The sequence below is a fragment of the Scyliorhinus torazame genome, chromosome 14, assembly GCF_047496885.1.
Source record: "Scyliorhinus torazame isolate Kashiwa2021f chromosome 14, sScyTor2.1, whole genome shotgun sequence".
NCBI classification, from domain to species: Eukaryota; Metazoa; Chordata; class Chondrichthyes; order Carcharhiniformes; family Scyliorhinidae; genus Scyliorhinus; species Scyliorhinus torazame.
The window spans coordinates 109278334-109292888 of record NC_092720.1 but is presented as its reverse complement, the minus strand read 5'-3'; the positions used below and the strand labels follow the sequence as shown (position 1 = coordinate 109292888).

At 43.4% G+C, this 14555-nt stretch overlaps 1 protein-coding gene across 2 annotated transcripts in view; it reads left to right on the top strand.

Annotated features, from left to right (window-relative positions):
* The window catches only part of LOC140389954 (SH2/SH3 adapter protein NCK1-like), a 106861-nt gene that overhangs the window by 25736 nt on the left and 66570 nt on the right, over positions 1-14555 (top strand). Inside the window, exon 1 of one of the 2 annotated variants that reach the window (XM_072474655.1) lies at positions 12128-12266. The exons of the other annotated variant lie outside the window; for it this stretch is intronic. Coding sequence (XP_072330756.1) covers positions 12233-12266 — 34 coding nt within the window. The 5' untranslated portion in view covers positions 12128-12232. Of the gene's footprint in view, positions 1-12127; positions 12267-14555 lie in introns of those variants that run through there. 2 annotated transcript variants of the gene reach the window in all.

Here is a 14555-nt window from a genome sequence, read left to right as displayed (position 1 = left end):
GCCAATCCACCTAAGCTACACATCTTTAGGTTGTAGGGGTGAAACCCACGTAGACGGGGAGAATGTGCAAACTCCACACGGACAGTGATCCAGGGCCGGGATTCGAACCCAGGTCCCCAGCGCCATAGCCCCAGTGCTAACTACTGCGCCACATGCCTCCCTGCATTCTCCACACTTGACATTGTGTTAATAGTATAGCTGACCTGCAGTTATGAAGGGGAGCATTGTACTTTTCCATAAATAATATTTTCATATTCAGTTGATAATATACTTAATCATAACACAGCAGCATTTTGCGTTAGATTTGCATAGTGACCTTGATATAATTTGAGGAGTCCATTTATGAAGGAACAATTCTTGAATATTAAATTGGGAGGAGAACATTGTGGTGTTTCATAATTAAAAGCTAGTGTGAGAGTCAACTTGCTTATTCGATTTAGATATGTCAACATTACAGTAAACTGGGCTCCAACCTGGTGCACTATTTGAAGTTTGAATCAGTAACTAGGCTACAGTAGTAATTGCTTGGGAGTGGGGTTAGAAGAGGAGGTTGTATAAATAACATTCTATGGTTGTGCAAGACTATTAGTTACATTAAAATCTTTCACTGGTTATTTTCCCTGAGGGTCAAAAACAACATACTTGGTGGACTTTGTGCTATCATTATTAATAGATCCATCTATCTTAGTGCTGCTACCCCATAAATTTCTTCCTGAACAATATTGCAAACAAGTCCAGATTTAATTTGTTATTTATTTCCAGTGATCAACTTCTGTTTGGTTTTCGTGCATTTTTGAATAACTGTGTAATGTAGTCAGCCACAAGGTCTCTAATGGGAACACCAAAATATTCATAGACATTAGAAAAGTAGTGTCTATTTGGGAGGAAAGGGGAGAAATATGTAACTTGGGTCTTGGTATTGGCAGGTCTATTTCCATCCCTGGAAAGTTGACTCACCTATGGGGCGGCACGGTGATACAGTGGCTAGCACTGGTGCCTCGCAGGGCCAGGGACCCGGGTTCAATTACAGCCTTGGATGACTGTCTGTTTGGAGTTTGCAAGTTCACTCCCTGTCTGCGAGGGTTTTCTCTGGGTATTCTGGTTTCCTCCCATAGTCCAAAGATGTGCAGATTAGTTAATTGGCCATGCTAAATTGGGGATGGGGAAGGGGAATGGGTGTAGGCAGGGTGCTCTTTCAGAAGATTGGTGCAGACTCGATGGGCCGAATGGCTTCCTTCTGCACTGTAAGAATTCTATGATTCTATAATCAAGGGACTTAAATTAAGAATTGGAATGTTGGAATTGGCCAGTTCTAATATTTGGATTTTTGAGCTTGAATGGAGATTTGAGTTTTAATGGTCTCTTTCTTCATTATTATTGTGGGGCGGCATGGTAGCACAGTGGTTAGCACCGTTGCTTCACAGCGCCACGGTCCCAGGTTCGATTCCCGATCACTGTCTGTGCGACGTCTGCACATTCTCCCCGTGTGTGCGTGGGCTTCCTCCGTGTGCTACGGTTTCCTCCCACAGTCCAAAGATGTGCAGTTTAGGTGGATTGGCCATTCTAAATTGCCCTTAATGTCCAAAATGGTTAGGTGGGCTCACTGGGTTGCGGGGATAGGGTGGAGGTGTGGGCTTAAGTAGGGTGCTCTTTCCAAGGGTCGGTGCAGACTCGATGGGCCGAATGGCACCCTGCTGCACTGTAAATTCTAAGTTCTAATTCTATGTTCTATTCCAGTGCTGTCATGGCCAGCCACACTGCCATAAACATTGGGTTATTGTCAGGAAATCAGGTGGTTTTAAGGGATCTATATTTGTATTGTTAAATATTAGAAATAGATTTAAGAGGATTTAATTTAGTAGTTCTGTGTGAGAAGAGTAAAGCTAAATTCATATTAGAAAAAGGTGTTTGTAATTGTAGGGCTTTTTTTTCCAATTAAGGGGCGCATGGTCAATCCACCTACCCTGCACATCTTTGGGTTGTGGGGGTGAGACGAGGTGAGAATGTGCAAACTCCATATTGACAGTGACTCGAGGCCAAGATCGAACCCGGGTTCTTGGCGCCGTGAGGCAACAGTGCTAACCACTGCAGTTCAAATTGTGCTTCTATTGTGCTTGGAAAGTAACATGAAAAGTAAACATGAGGCTGGAGAAATAACGGGCTGTTGCTTAACAACCAGAGGCAACTTTAAGGTAGGAAGGCTCTTTGAGTGTAGTTTTAGCTGAATTCATAGCAGTTGGGTGAGGAAGCGATAGAATGAACAGTTCAAAGTTCTGCTATAAGTAGGAAAGCCATATAATGTAGTAATGCACAAAAGCAAGCTCCAGAGGAAACATAAAGAACATCTAGTTAAGGAACCTAGAGAAATGAAGAGAAGATCCCAAGAGTGGATTGGCCATGCTAAATTTCCCCTTAGTGTCCAACGGTTAGGTGGGCCGAAGTAGGGTGCTCTTTCAGAGAGTCGGTACAGATTCGATGGGCTGAATGGCTTCCTTCTGTCTCTGTCCTTTGGCTGTGACACAGGTTGTGACAACCTGTCCAGGGAAGCATTGTTTTAAAGAAGATTTTAAAGCATGACGTCTTGAGAGTGGAGTTTGGAAGTCCTCCTCATCTGGGGGGGGGGGAGAGTTTTGAGGAGAAATCCATGGAAGATCGGTTGAGCGGCATCGGCCATTTGGTTTCAGAGTGGAATGTGATAATTGAAAACTCTAGATATTTGTGAGGCTAAAGGGGAAGTAAAGGAGAATTGTACTAGAATTGAACTTTTCCTGTTGAAATAATAACTTTCCTTGTTGTAAAATAATTAATTAGCAGTCCTGCGACTCTGTTCCTCCACATTTTCTTTAAAAGTAAAATGTTACGGCCTTCTGAGCGAGGGTTCCATTCTGGAACCTTCCTGTCCAGTAGTGACACCAGCTGGAATCCTAGCACCATCCAAAACTCTCCTAAATGTATCCTAACTTGCACCAGGTTTTTAGAAAATAAATTTAGAGTACCCAATTCATTTTTTCCAATTAAGGGACAATTTAGCGTGTTCAATCCATTACCTTGCACATCTTTGTGTTGTTGGGGCGAAACCCACGCAAACACGGGGAGAATGTGCAAACGCCACACGGATAGGGACCCAGAGCCAGGATCGAACCTGGGACAAAGAACAAAGAAAAGAAAAGTACAGCACAGGAACAGGCCCTTCGGCCCTCCATGCCCATGCCAACCATGCTGCCCGACTAAACTACAATCTTCTACACTTCCTGGGTCCGTATCCCTCTATTCCCATCCTATTCATGTATTTGTCAAGATGCCCTTTAAATGTCACTATCGTCCCTGCTTCCACCACCTCCTCCGGTAGCGAGTTCCAGGCACCCACTACCCTCTGCGTAAAAAAACTTGCCTCGTACATCTACTCTAAACCTTGCCCCTCGCACCTTAAACCTATGCCCCCTAGTAATTGGACCCCTCTACCCTGGGGAAAAGCCTCTGACTATCCACTCTGTCTATGCCCCTCATAATTTTGTAGACCTCTATCAGGTCGCCCCTCAACCTCCGTCATTCCAGTGAGAACAAACCGAGTTTATTCAACCGCTCCTCATAGCTAATGCCCTCCATTCCAGGCAACATTCTGGTAAATCTCTTCTGTACCCTCTCTAAAGCCTCCACATCCTTCTGGTAGTGTGGCGACCAGAATTGAACACTATACTCCAAGTGTGGCCTAACTAAGGTTCAATACAGCTGCAACATGACTTGCCAATTCTTATACTCAATGCCCCAGCCAATGAAGGCAAGCATGCTGTATGCCTTCTTGACTACCTTCTCCACCTGTGTTGCCCCTTTCAGTGACCTGTGGACCTGTACACCTCGATCTCTCTGACTTTCAATACTTTTGAGGGTTCTACCATTCACTGTATATTCCCTACCTGCATTAGACCTTCCAAAATGCATTACCTCACATTTGTCCAGATTAAACTCCATCTGCCATCTCTCCGCTCAAGTCTCCAAACAACCTAAATCCTGCTGTATCCTCTGACAGTCCTCGTCGCTATCCGCAATTCCACCAACCTTTGTGTCGTCTGCAAACTTACTAATCAGACCAGTTACATTTTCCTCCAAATCATTTATATATACTACAAACAGCAAAGGTCCCAGCACTGATCCCTGCGGAACACCACTAGTCACAGCCCTCCAATTAGAAAAGCATCCTTCCATTGCTACTATCTGCCTTCTATGACCTAGCCAGTTCTGTATCCACCTTGCCAGCTCGCCCCTGATCCCGTGTGACTTCACCTTTTGTACTAGACTACCATGAGGGACCTTGTCAAAGGCCTTACTGAAGTCCATATAGACAACATCCACTGCCCTACCTGCATCAGTCATCTTTGTGACCTCCTCGGAAAACTCTATCAAGTTAGTGAGACACGATCTCCCCTTCACAAAACCATGCTGCCTCTCACTAATACGTCCATTTGCTTCCAAATGGGAGTAGATCCTTGGTGCCTTGAGACTGCAGTGCTAACTACTGGGCCACCATGCTGCCCTAACGTGCACCAGGGTTGACTGATGAGCATTGGTTCCTGGCCCAGCAATCAGTGAATTTGAAATTCTCACCCTTGTTTTCAAATCTCACAAACAACCCAAATGTCGCATTCTACTTTCTTCCTGACCTTCTGACCAAGCAAGTCAGCTGGGGGTTGATATTTCCCATTTCCTCCTGTCCACCTCCCCCTTCCCAGTCCTGTTGTGTGCTCCGTCAGTGATTCTATCGTTTGCACATCTCACTCCAGAATGCCCAACCACTCATGAATAGAGCCTTTTTATGATTATTGCAATGACATTGTGGCATTGACAAAAACCTGTCTGAGGGCTGATGACACCTTTCCCCTAAATGAAGCTTCCCCTCCTAGTTGTACTTTTACCATTGCAGTCGGGGTGCAATTCTTGTCGCCAGATCACACCTTGACCACACATTTGTCCTGTTCCACCCAACTCCCCCACCTATCATTTAAAATGCTTGTTCTTTATCATCCATCCAATTACCATGCCAATTTTATCAACAAGCTATCTTTACTGTATTCTTTCCTTATCCTTTGCAACGAGCAATTTTTCCATCCTAAGAAAGTTTAACCTCCACCTCAGTTCATCATGCTCTCTCTCTCTCCGCTGAATTTACTGCTCTCCAAAATACACAACTTAATCAGTAAATCATCAGGCTCTGTGGATTGTGCTGCAAAGATTTGAATTTACATGAAACTTCAACACAATCCTGAAATTGCAAGATGATATGGCTGCAAACGTTGTGATGGGAAACCTGAAATAAACCCCTTCAAAATCTGGACCAGGGTCAAGCAAGGCTCTGTGATATTGCCATCCTATCTAAAATATACTTGACAGTGGCTGTTCACCTCATCAAAGATCAAGTACCATCTGTTGTCAGCATTAAATACTACCTCGATGGAGAACTCTTTAACTTCAGCTGCCTCCATGCCACATGGGATGTGGGCATTGCTGGCTAGACCAGCATTTATTGTCCATCCCTAGTTGACCTTGAGAAGGTTGCATGTGATGTAGTTACACCTACAGTGCTGTGAGGGTGGGGAGTTCCAGAATTCTGAGCCAGTGATATATTTCCAATTCAGGGTGGTGAATGGCTTGGATGAGAACTTGCAGGAGGAAGTATGCCCATGTGTCTGCTGTCCTTGTCCATTAGCTGGTAGCAGTCATGGGTTTCGAAGTTGCTGTCTAAGAAGCCTTGGTGAGTCCCAGCAGTGCATCTTGTAGATGGTACACACTGCTGCCACTGTGCTTCAGTAATGGGCTTTTCACAGTAATGCATTGTTAATGTACTTGTGACAATAAAGATTATTATATAGTGGAAGGAATGAATATTTGTGGATGGGGTGCCAGGTGGGCTGCTTTGTCCTTGATGGTGTCGAGCTTCTTGAGTGTTGTTGGGGCTGCTTTAATAAACCTTACTGGCTTATCCTATTTTTCCGAGCCTGTCTTCCCAGCCCTTTCTGTAAGCCACAACACTACGACTTCATATACCCAGCTATATTACAATGAAAGCATTTTGCGTTTTCTTGTCCCTCTACCACTATCGTTGGTTCCCTTTTTACTCTGAGGCACGCCCTCCTTAACATCGCCGACTACACCTCCTCTGCATTGACCCCCTCGGATCGTCTTGTGTCCCAAGTTTCTATCCTTCGCAGATTTAAATTGCTATCAAACATTAAACTTCCTGCTTTATGAACCAATTCAAAATTGTCAGCCATGTCTGTGGCCGGTCTAGCCATTTTAGCTCTCTGCCCTTCCACGGGTTCTCACTACGTGGAAGCGAACCATTAAATTCAACCAAAATAATTATTTCCCTACTACGCTTTTGACTGGGAAGTATTTTTCTTCCTCAAGACCTCCCCTCAACTCCTGCCTTTAACTTCAACCTTTTAAGTTGTTGTACCAGTTTCAGAAGTTCAAATTCTCTTTCCTTTGCTTCATTTGCCATCTCCATTTCTTTCAGTTTTTGCAGCATACCTTGTTCCTTCCTACTTCTCTTACATGGGGGGCAAGGTAACACAGTGATTATTAGCATTGTGGCTTCACAGCTCCAGGGTCCCAGGTTCGATTCCCAGCTTGGGTCACTGTCTGTGCGGAGTTTGCACATTCTCCCCGTGTTTGCGTGGGTTTCCTCCGGGTGCTCCGGTTTCCTCCCACAGTCCAAAGATGTGCAAGTGAGGTGGATTGGCCATGCTAAATTGCCCTTAGTATCCAAAAAAAAGGATAGGTGAGGTTACGAGGATGAGGTGGGATGTAGGCTTAAGTAGGGTGCTCTTTCCAAGGGCCGGTGCAGACTTGATGGGCCAAATGCCCTCCTTCTGCACTGTAAATTCTATGACTATCTATGACTATGATTTCCAATTCTTTCAATTTTAATTGGTTTTGAGCTAATTCTAATGGGTTAGACTGTGTTACTGGTAAGTTGAAATATTGAGCTATGATCTGTATTACCTCTGCTTTCTTTGCCCCTTTTGGTAGGGCAAATTGCAATTTCTCTACCAAACTCCAAAGCTTTGTTTTTGGTTCCCTTTTTAATTTTTAATTCCTCCCAAGTCATTTTCTCCACCCAGGACATCTTTTGCAACTCTTAAGGATCATTTCCAGTCGCTCCCTATTAATATTTCAACCCCGGAAAGAATGCAATCAATCCACACCCTTTAAGTTCGATAACCCCAAGCCAAACAAGAAATTATACTAAAAAATCTAGGGACAGCCCCCTTCTTTTTTACGAACGCCTGGTCAGCCCTCAGCAAGGGCTAAGATGCTGAACCAGAGGCATAAATGTTATAAGTTTTTAAGGCTGTGCTGAAAGATCGATTCGTTCTGGGAGTGAGAATATGAGAAAAAAATGCTTAGTTACTTTAAAAACAAAACTTTATTAGAAGAAACAATAACAAAATTCAAACATTTACTTCACAGTTCAAACACTAACAAGATTGTCCCGAATGACAATGGATCTCATGTGAAATCACCTTATGCATTCCCTGATGAGTTTAATTCTGAATGGGACCATATGACTCAGCCAAGTGTGGGTGTATCCCTGTGATTCTGCTGCTACCTGCATTTTTTTTCAGTCTGTTTTGACCCCTAAATTGCCTGTTACACATTGGACCTCATTTCTGGGCCCAATTTCCTAATATCTCCCTATCATGACAATCTGAGCGAATATCCCCAATTCTGACTTTATGATGGAAGGAAGCTCATTGATAAAGGAGCCGAAGATGGTTGGGCCTAAGACACTACTCTGAACTCATCATAAATATACATGATCTATAGTTTGTGGATGACTGCAGTGCTTTTGCCCACTCTGCACAAAATTTGCACGTCACTCAATCTTTTCAATTCCGCACACATGAAATTTCGCCTATCCTTGAAAGTTGTGTTTATTCACTCATGGGATATGGGTGACGCTGGTTGGACCAGCATTTGTTGCGCATCCCTATTTAACCTTAAACTGACTGGCTTGCTAGGCCAGAGGGCATCTGAGTCAAGCACATGGCTGTGGATCTGGAGTCACATGTAGCCCAGACAGGTAAGAATGGCAGATTTCTTCCCTAAAAGACATTAGTGAAGCAGATGGGTTTTTACGTCAATCAGCAATGATTTCATGGTCACCATTAGACTTTTAATTTGGATTTTTATTGAATTCTAATTTTTCGATCCGCCATGGTGGGATTCGAACCCGCGTCCCGAGAACATTTTCATAGTTTTCTGGAGTGCTAGTCCAGTGACCATATGACTATGCAACTGCCAAAACAAAAACCTATATGTCAACATTTACCTAATCAGCCAAATATTCCACTTCCCATATATATTGAAGGAGAGACTTTGGAATATATTGAGCACTTCCCATGCCTTGGCAGCCACCTCTCTCAAAGCCCACCCTTGACTAGAGATCCAACACTGAATCAGCTGCACCAGCTCAGCTTTCTACAAACTATGGCAACGAGTGATTCTCAACAAGGACCCTTGCGAATCAACAGATGTCCCAGTGTACAGAGCAGTTGCCGTTACCACACCACTGTACAACAGTGAGCCATGGGCTGTGTAGAGTGTGGGAGAAATTCCATACCCCCGTGGTTACACAATGCCTTGATTTTATAAAAGTTATTTCCTTCCATGGCCTGGTCCCTTCCTATCACTGTAATCTCCTCCAACTCTCGACGTCTCACCTCTTGACTGTCCCTGATTTTTTTTTTTTTATCGGTTTACCATTGGTGGCTGTGCCTTCAGCTGCCTAGATCCTGAGTTTTGGAATTTCCTTCCTACACCTCTCTGTTTCTCTATCTCACTTGTCTCTGTTAAGGTACTCATTAAAACCTGTATCTTTGTCCAAGCTTTTGCTCAGAAGACCTAAATATGGCTTGGTGTCATATTTTGTTTCCTAGTGCCTCTGTGAAAGACCCTGGGATGTTTTATTACATTAAATGTGCTGTATTAATGCAAGTTGTTGCTATTCTTGGCTCTTCCCCTATCTCTGTATCTCTACAGAGCTTTGGGATTTCTGCACTGCTCCATTCTGGTCTGTGGCACATCCCCAATTTCTTTTTAAAAAAAAAAAAAAGAAATTTAGAGTACTCAATTCATTTTTTCCAATTAAGGGGCAATTTGGCGTGGCCAATCCACCTACGCTGCACACCTTTGGGTTGTGGGGGTGAAACCCAAGCAAACATGGGGAGAATGTGCAAACTCCACACGGATAGTGACCCAGAGCCGGGATCGAACCTGGGACCTCGGCACCATGAGGCAGCAGCGCTAACAACTGGGCCACCGTGCTGCCCCACATCCCCAATTTCAATCAGCCCATCGTTGGAGGTCGTGCCTTCAATTGCCTCAGCAAAAGTTCTCGAATTCCCTCCAGAAACCTCTCTGCATTTCTCCTCTGCATTTCTCCTTCCTTTTTTTTTTAAGGACAATTCTTAAAGCCTAGCTCTTTGAGCATGCTTTTGGTCACCTACCCTATATGCGACATTGTTGTCAGATTTTCTCTCCTGTGGAGGAGTTTTATTTTGTTGAAGGCACTATATAAATGGTTGTTATTGCAGTCTTTCGATTAGGATTTTGTGGTTGTAATGATGGCAATACTGTCAGCAATCAGTACAACTTTGACATTAACAGCACTTGCTGGAGTGTGCATTTAAACATGGAAATCCAAATTTGTTTTTTTTGAGTAGTTTTTCCAATCCTCCAAAGGATGCACTATTAAAGTCTCCAGCATTGGAAATCTTGGTACTCACATGCATTGATGTGAACTTTCACTTTGATGTATTGGTCTCATTGCAAAAACCCCTGGGAAAAAATATATAACTGGGTATAACTGGGTTTTCAATTGCATACTAAGTTCAGGATTACTGCTGAATAACCTCTCTAGTCTTGAAAAAAATATTTTTCGGGAAGTCAAATTTCTCTGTTATGACAATTCCATTGATGGTTCAAATTACAAGAACATTTTTCAGTGTTATTTATAATATTTAATTATGACATTATCCCTTGGGTATGTCCCAATCTTCATTTTGGTCTCTGTTTGAATGGTGATCAATTTTTACTTCTAGGTTTCCTGTGGGAATCTGGGAATTGTCAGCAAAGTGGAGTTGAGGTCAAAATGTACCCAGGAATTTGTTGAATGGAGCACCAAGCTTGAGTGGCCAAATGGTCCACTCCTGCTCCTAAATATTATGTTGAATATTGCTGAGAAGAGCTAAAGCTTTTTGCCCGTCAGTCATCAGGATAAACCCATAAATGCTGAACTTCAAACGAACGCAACAACTTGTACTGTGGGAGAAAAGGGTTGGCAAGTTCATCCTGATTGACCGCAGCAATGCCATGGGAAAAACAATGGGGAACTATAAACTCCCCATGTTTCCAGATAATTCAAATAGGTATAAAGCTTGAATAAATTCCTTTTTGTTTGCAATGAACAGATCCCCTGCATATGAATGTATGTTCCTTCTAACAAACATAAATGAATCACGCTACCAGCTCGGGCAGCACGGTAGCACAAGTGGATAGCACTGTGGCTTCACAGCGCCAGGGTCCCAGGTTCGATTCCCCGCTGGGTCACTGTCTGCGTGGAGTCTGCACGTTCTCCTCGTGTTTGCGTGGGTTTGATCCCGTTTCCTCCCACAGTTGAAAAACGTGCAGGTTAGGTGGTTTGGCCATGATAAATTGTCCTTAGTGACCAAAAAGGTTAGGAGGGGTTCTGGGTTACGGGGATAGGGTGGAAGTGAGGGCTTAAGTGGGTCGGTGCAGACTTGATGGGCCGAATGGCCTCCTTCTGCACTGTATGCTCTATTACATAGCTCGACTGATTATCTTAAAACAGTTGTTAATCCACTCTTGTAATGTTCAGGAAGTGCTGCCCAATCTCAGAGTCACATCTAACAGCAAGATATTTTGATTTGGGTTCAGCAAACGCGGGCCGATTGAATATGGTCTGTACTCTACCTATTAGGAACAATGGAGTAAGAAGCTTCTTTGATGCGATCAGCCAATGGCTGAAAACGTACGGCCTATGCACCTAACATCACAACCGGCACCATACGCGACGTTGCTCAGTTTGTGTGGTGAGCAGGATGTCACTTTTGACTGATTGTAGCATTGTGTTAGTGGAAAGTGCCACTTGTGTAGCTGGGGCCAGTTTTCTACAAAAAAAGGAATATGTTCAAGCCAAGTGAATCAGATTGCAAACCCTTTATTGAGCTACTGAACTGTGCTTACATAGTTTTTGAAGAACGTTATGATTTTTACCCACTAAATATCCCCCCCCCCCCCTCTGATAGTATTGATTGAATGAATGGAATGGAATTCCTGAAGGTCATCTCTTACTACACGACCTGTCTGAACTCGGCTATCTCAGCATCAACCAGGGTCAATCTTGTGTCCTTGCTGCTCTGTATGGTTCAGCTGCTTACGGATGAACTTGTCAAAACTTGACATAAAAGCTTAGTCTGTTACAGCTGCAATTAAATGGATGTGGGTTGCAGAAATGTTGACGATGCATGTAAAGTGCCAGAGTAATCGTGAAAAAGTGCAAGTATTCTGTCGATGTTTAACATGTGAACACTCTTGGAACATTTTCGTTTTTGTATTTTTGGCATTTTGACAGTTTGTTTAAACTGAACAGGAACTGGCATGTTATGCAATTTAACTAAATAAATCTATTAATACATTAATATGATGAAACCACACCATCGTGGGGGTTATCAAGCTATTCGTCCACACTAAGTTGAACTGGGTTGGTGGGAAACTGTTACTGAGTTTGGATGTTACCAGCTGAAATAAAAATCATTGCTGAGTTGAATAATGGAGCAATTTATATCTGAGGGGAAGGGACTGGACGATAAAGGGGGAGGGGAGGAAATAAGAGTGGGAGTTGAAATGTTAATGCCCTGCTTGCCCTGATTCTGATTGATAGCCACTCTTGTAACGAGTAAAGTGTTCTGAAGTAATGTAATCACTGTTACCGTGACAACATGATTCACTTGTTGGACAGGTTTTTATAAGAGTTCAAGTCAAATCTTTATGTTGATTGGTTGGGAGTTATCTGGAATCCTTTGGGTGAATATGGTATCAAGTCACATGCTCTTGGGGTGGGGAGTTTCGAGGCTGTTAATTGCTGCAAGATTACTAGAAGTTTCTATCGGACTCTGCGTATCTGAGCTGAACAGAGGCAACGGAAAACAGAATGGAACCAGTTAATATTATCAAACAGTTCTTTGGTAAGTTGCTAGTTTCTAATAAATGAGTGCGCCATGGTACATTCAGTTTAATGAAAACAATTAGGAATTGTCATTCAACTCGCTTACATTTGCTGAGTTAGGTGCACTGTTGATTTAATTTTGCGTTTGACTTTTAATAGCGAGCGTTATATTGGATTTATTTTACCTTCCACTAGTTGTCAGTTGTAAACTAGTAGGTATCCTATGGTTAAATGCTGTCAGGGTTTTGAACTTTTTTTATCCACCCGATTAAATTGCGAATGCCGAGAGCTGCAATAACATGGCATTCCAACGCTCAAATTCACAGCTTTTTGCTTGAGCCTGGAATTAAGATTATTTCTGTGGTTCCATCAATTTGTTAAATCTTGACTTCAAGTGAAACCTTTTCCTTCCCCATTTCAAGCTGCACACTTGTTAGTGGGAATTTTTGATAAACCTACCGCAAAGATTTGACCATTGGTGGTCACTATGACATCTGCTGAACATGTAATGGGAATTGTTTGCTTCCTTTACATTTTATGCTGAAATCGATGGCAAATAATGTTGAAGAGCCACATTAATTAATTTACATTAGATATTTTGAAACTGAGGCACTATGAATATTTTAGATGGGATAAAAGCACCCAATAAATTATCCTGATGACTTAGTTTGCCCAATGATTAGGTGAACCACACTGACTAGATTTATTCCTGGTCTTGACCTTAAACTGAGGAATTCCCTTCCTCAACTCCATCTCTGCCTTTATATCTCCCATTCCTCTTAACTGTCTCTTCGATCAGTATTTTGCTCACCTGCCTGATATCTCCTTATGGCTTGGTATTGCTCTGCTGAAGTGACTTGGGTTAGATTTCAACAGTAAAGACACAATATTAATGCAAGATGTTGTCTTTATTGAATCAGCCCTCGATTAGGGTGGAAGAAATTGGCTTCTTGCTGGACATAACCTATGTTGTGTGAGTAGGCTTTATTGCCATATCTCATTGTGGCTGTCAAGCCACACGTGTAATGTTGGTGATGTACCAAGGAGAGGGAGCAAGCCCAGAGCCAGTGGGAACATGGGCCCTGATGTTAACAACATGAGGGGGGCTTATTTACCTTCAATCCGACCCAACCCACCCATTTTTTGGAGGTGGGGTTAAAATTCTCCCCATAACTTGAGTAAATGATTAATGTTTTCAGGAGGGATGACGGAGTTTGGGAGGGTGGGAGGAAACAGGAAAGGAAAAAGACTCTGACTGTATTCAAGCCACAAATATTTTTGGAGGGGCTCTTCTGATAGAAAATGTGGAACTAAGCTGTTAGAGATTCAGGAAAGTATCCGGTTTAGTGTCAGTTTATGAGGATTATCTATGATTATTAATGACCCATATTCTAGGGTTAACTGAGGAGAGCCAATGTCCCTTTATCTGACTGACCCTCAGCCAGTGTGCATTTGTGAACATTGGTTAGGACAAGTTTAAGTGTGGCTATAATTCCCCCATAGTATTGTTCATTTAGATTAGAAATAAAATACAAGGAGGCTGTGCAGCTTTAAAATCTCCTCAGAAACATGAGACTAAAGACAACAGCAGGTTTCTCTGGAAAAATTTCTAAGTTCATTTGTGGTGGGTCTTTCAGGGAGTTTGCTGCCGGCAAGTTCCCCACCGCTATTCAATGGCACTTAGTCATTTTTTTTAATGCCCTGTGGAGTTTCTCACCGGTTTAGCCCACGAAAAGGAAACAAAGTCCCCGAGCGAGTGCGTTTAGCCATGTATTTCATGGCGCTCGCAGTGCTGAGAAATACATGGCTATTCACCGTGACTCACTTTGAATAAGGGGTCTAAACATGGAACTCGCGGCCAAGGCGTCACATAGCCTTGTTTTTTACAATGGGGAGTTCTGCTCGCTGGAACTCCCCATTGTAGCGAGAAATCTCGTGAGGCGTTGCAAGTTGGGTAGATCCGGGGAGCGAGTCTCCCAGCTTTCACTGGCCACGCTATGCAGCACAGCGTGGCCGGAAAATTGCGCCCGTAGAATCCCTTTGAATTTTTTTTTAGCACTGGGAAGTTGAACTCCGAAATTGGGCCGCCAAGTGAGGACATCCCGCTATTGGGTCCTTGGGGAGGGGGGGATCTGGGGGGCCCTATTCAGGCCCCTCCAAGCTCCCTTAAGCATCCCCCCCTTCCAAGACTCCCACCCTTCACCCCCCCCATTCTCCCAGAGGCCCCTACGTACATGCCCTGCACACCGCACCCTTCAAACACCCCTCCACCCTCTCAGGGGAACAGCCCCCCCCCCTCAGCTCCTTG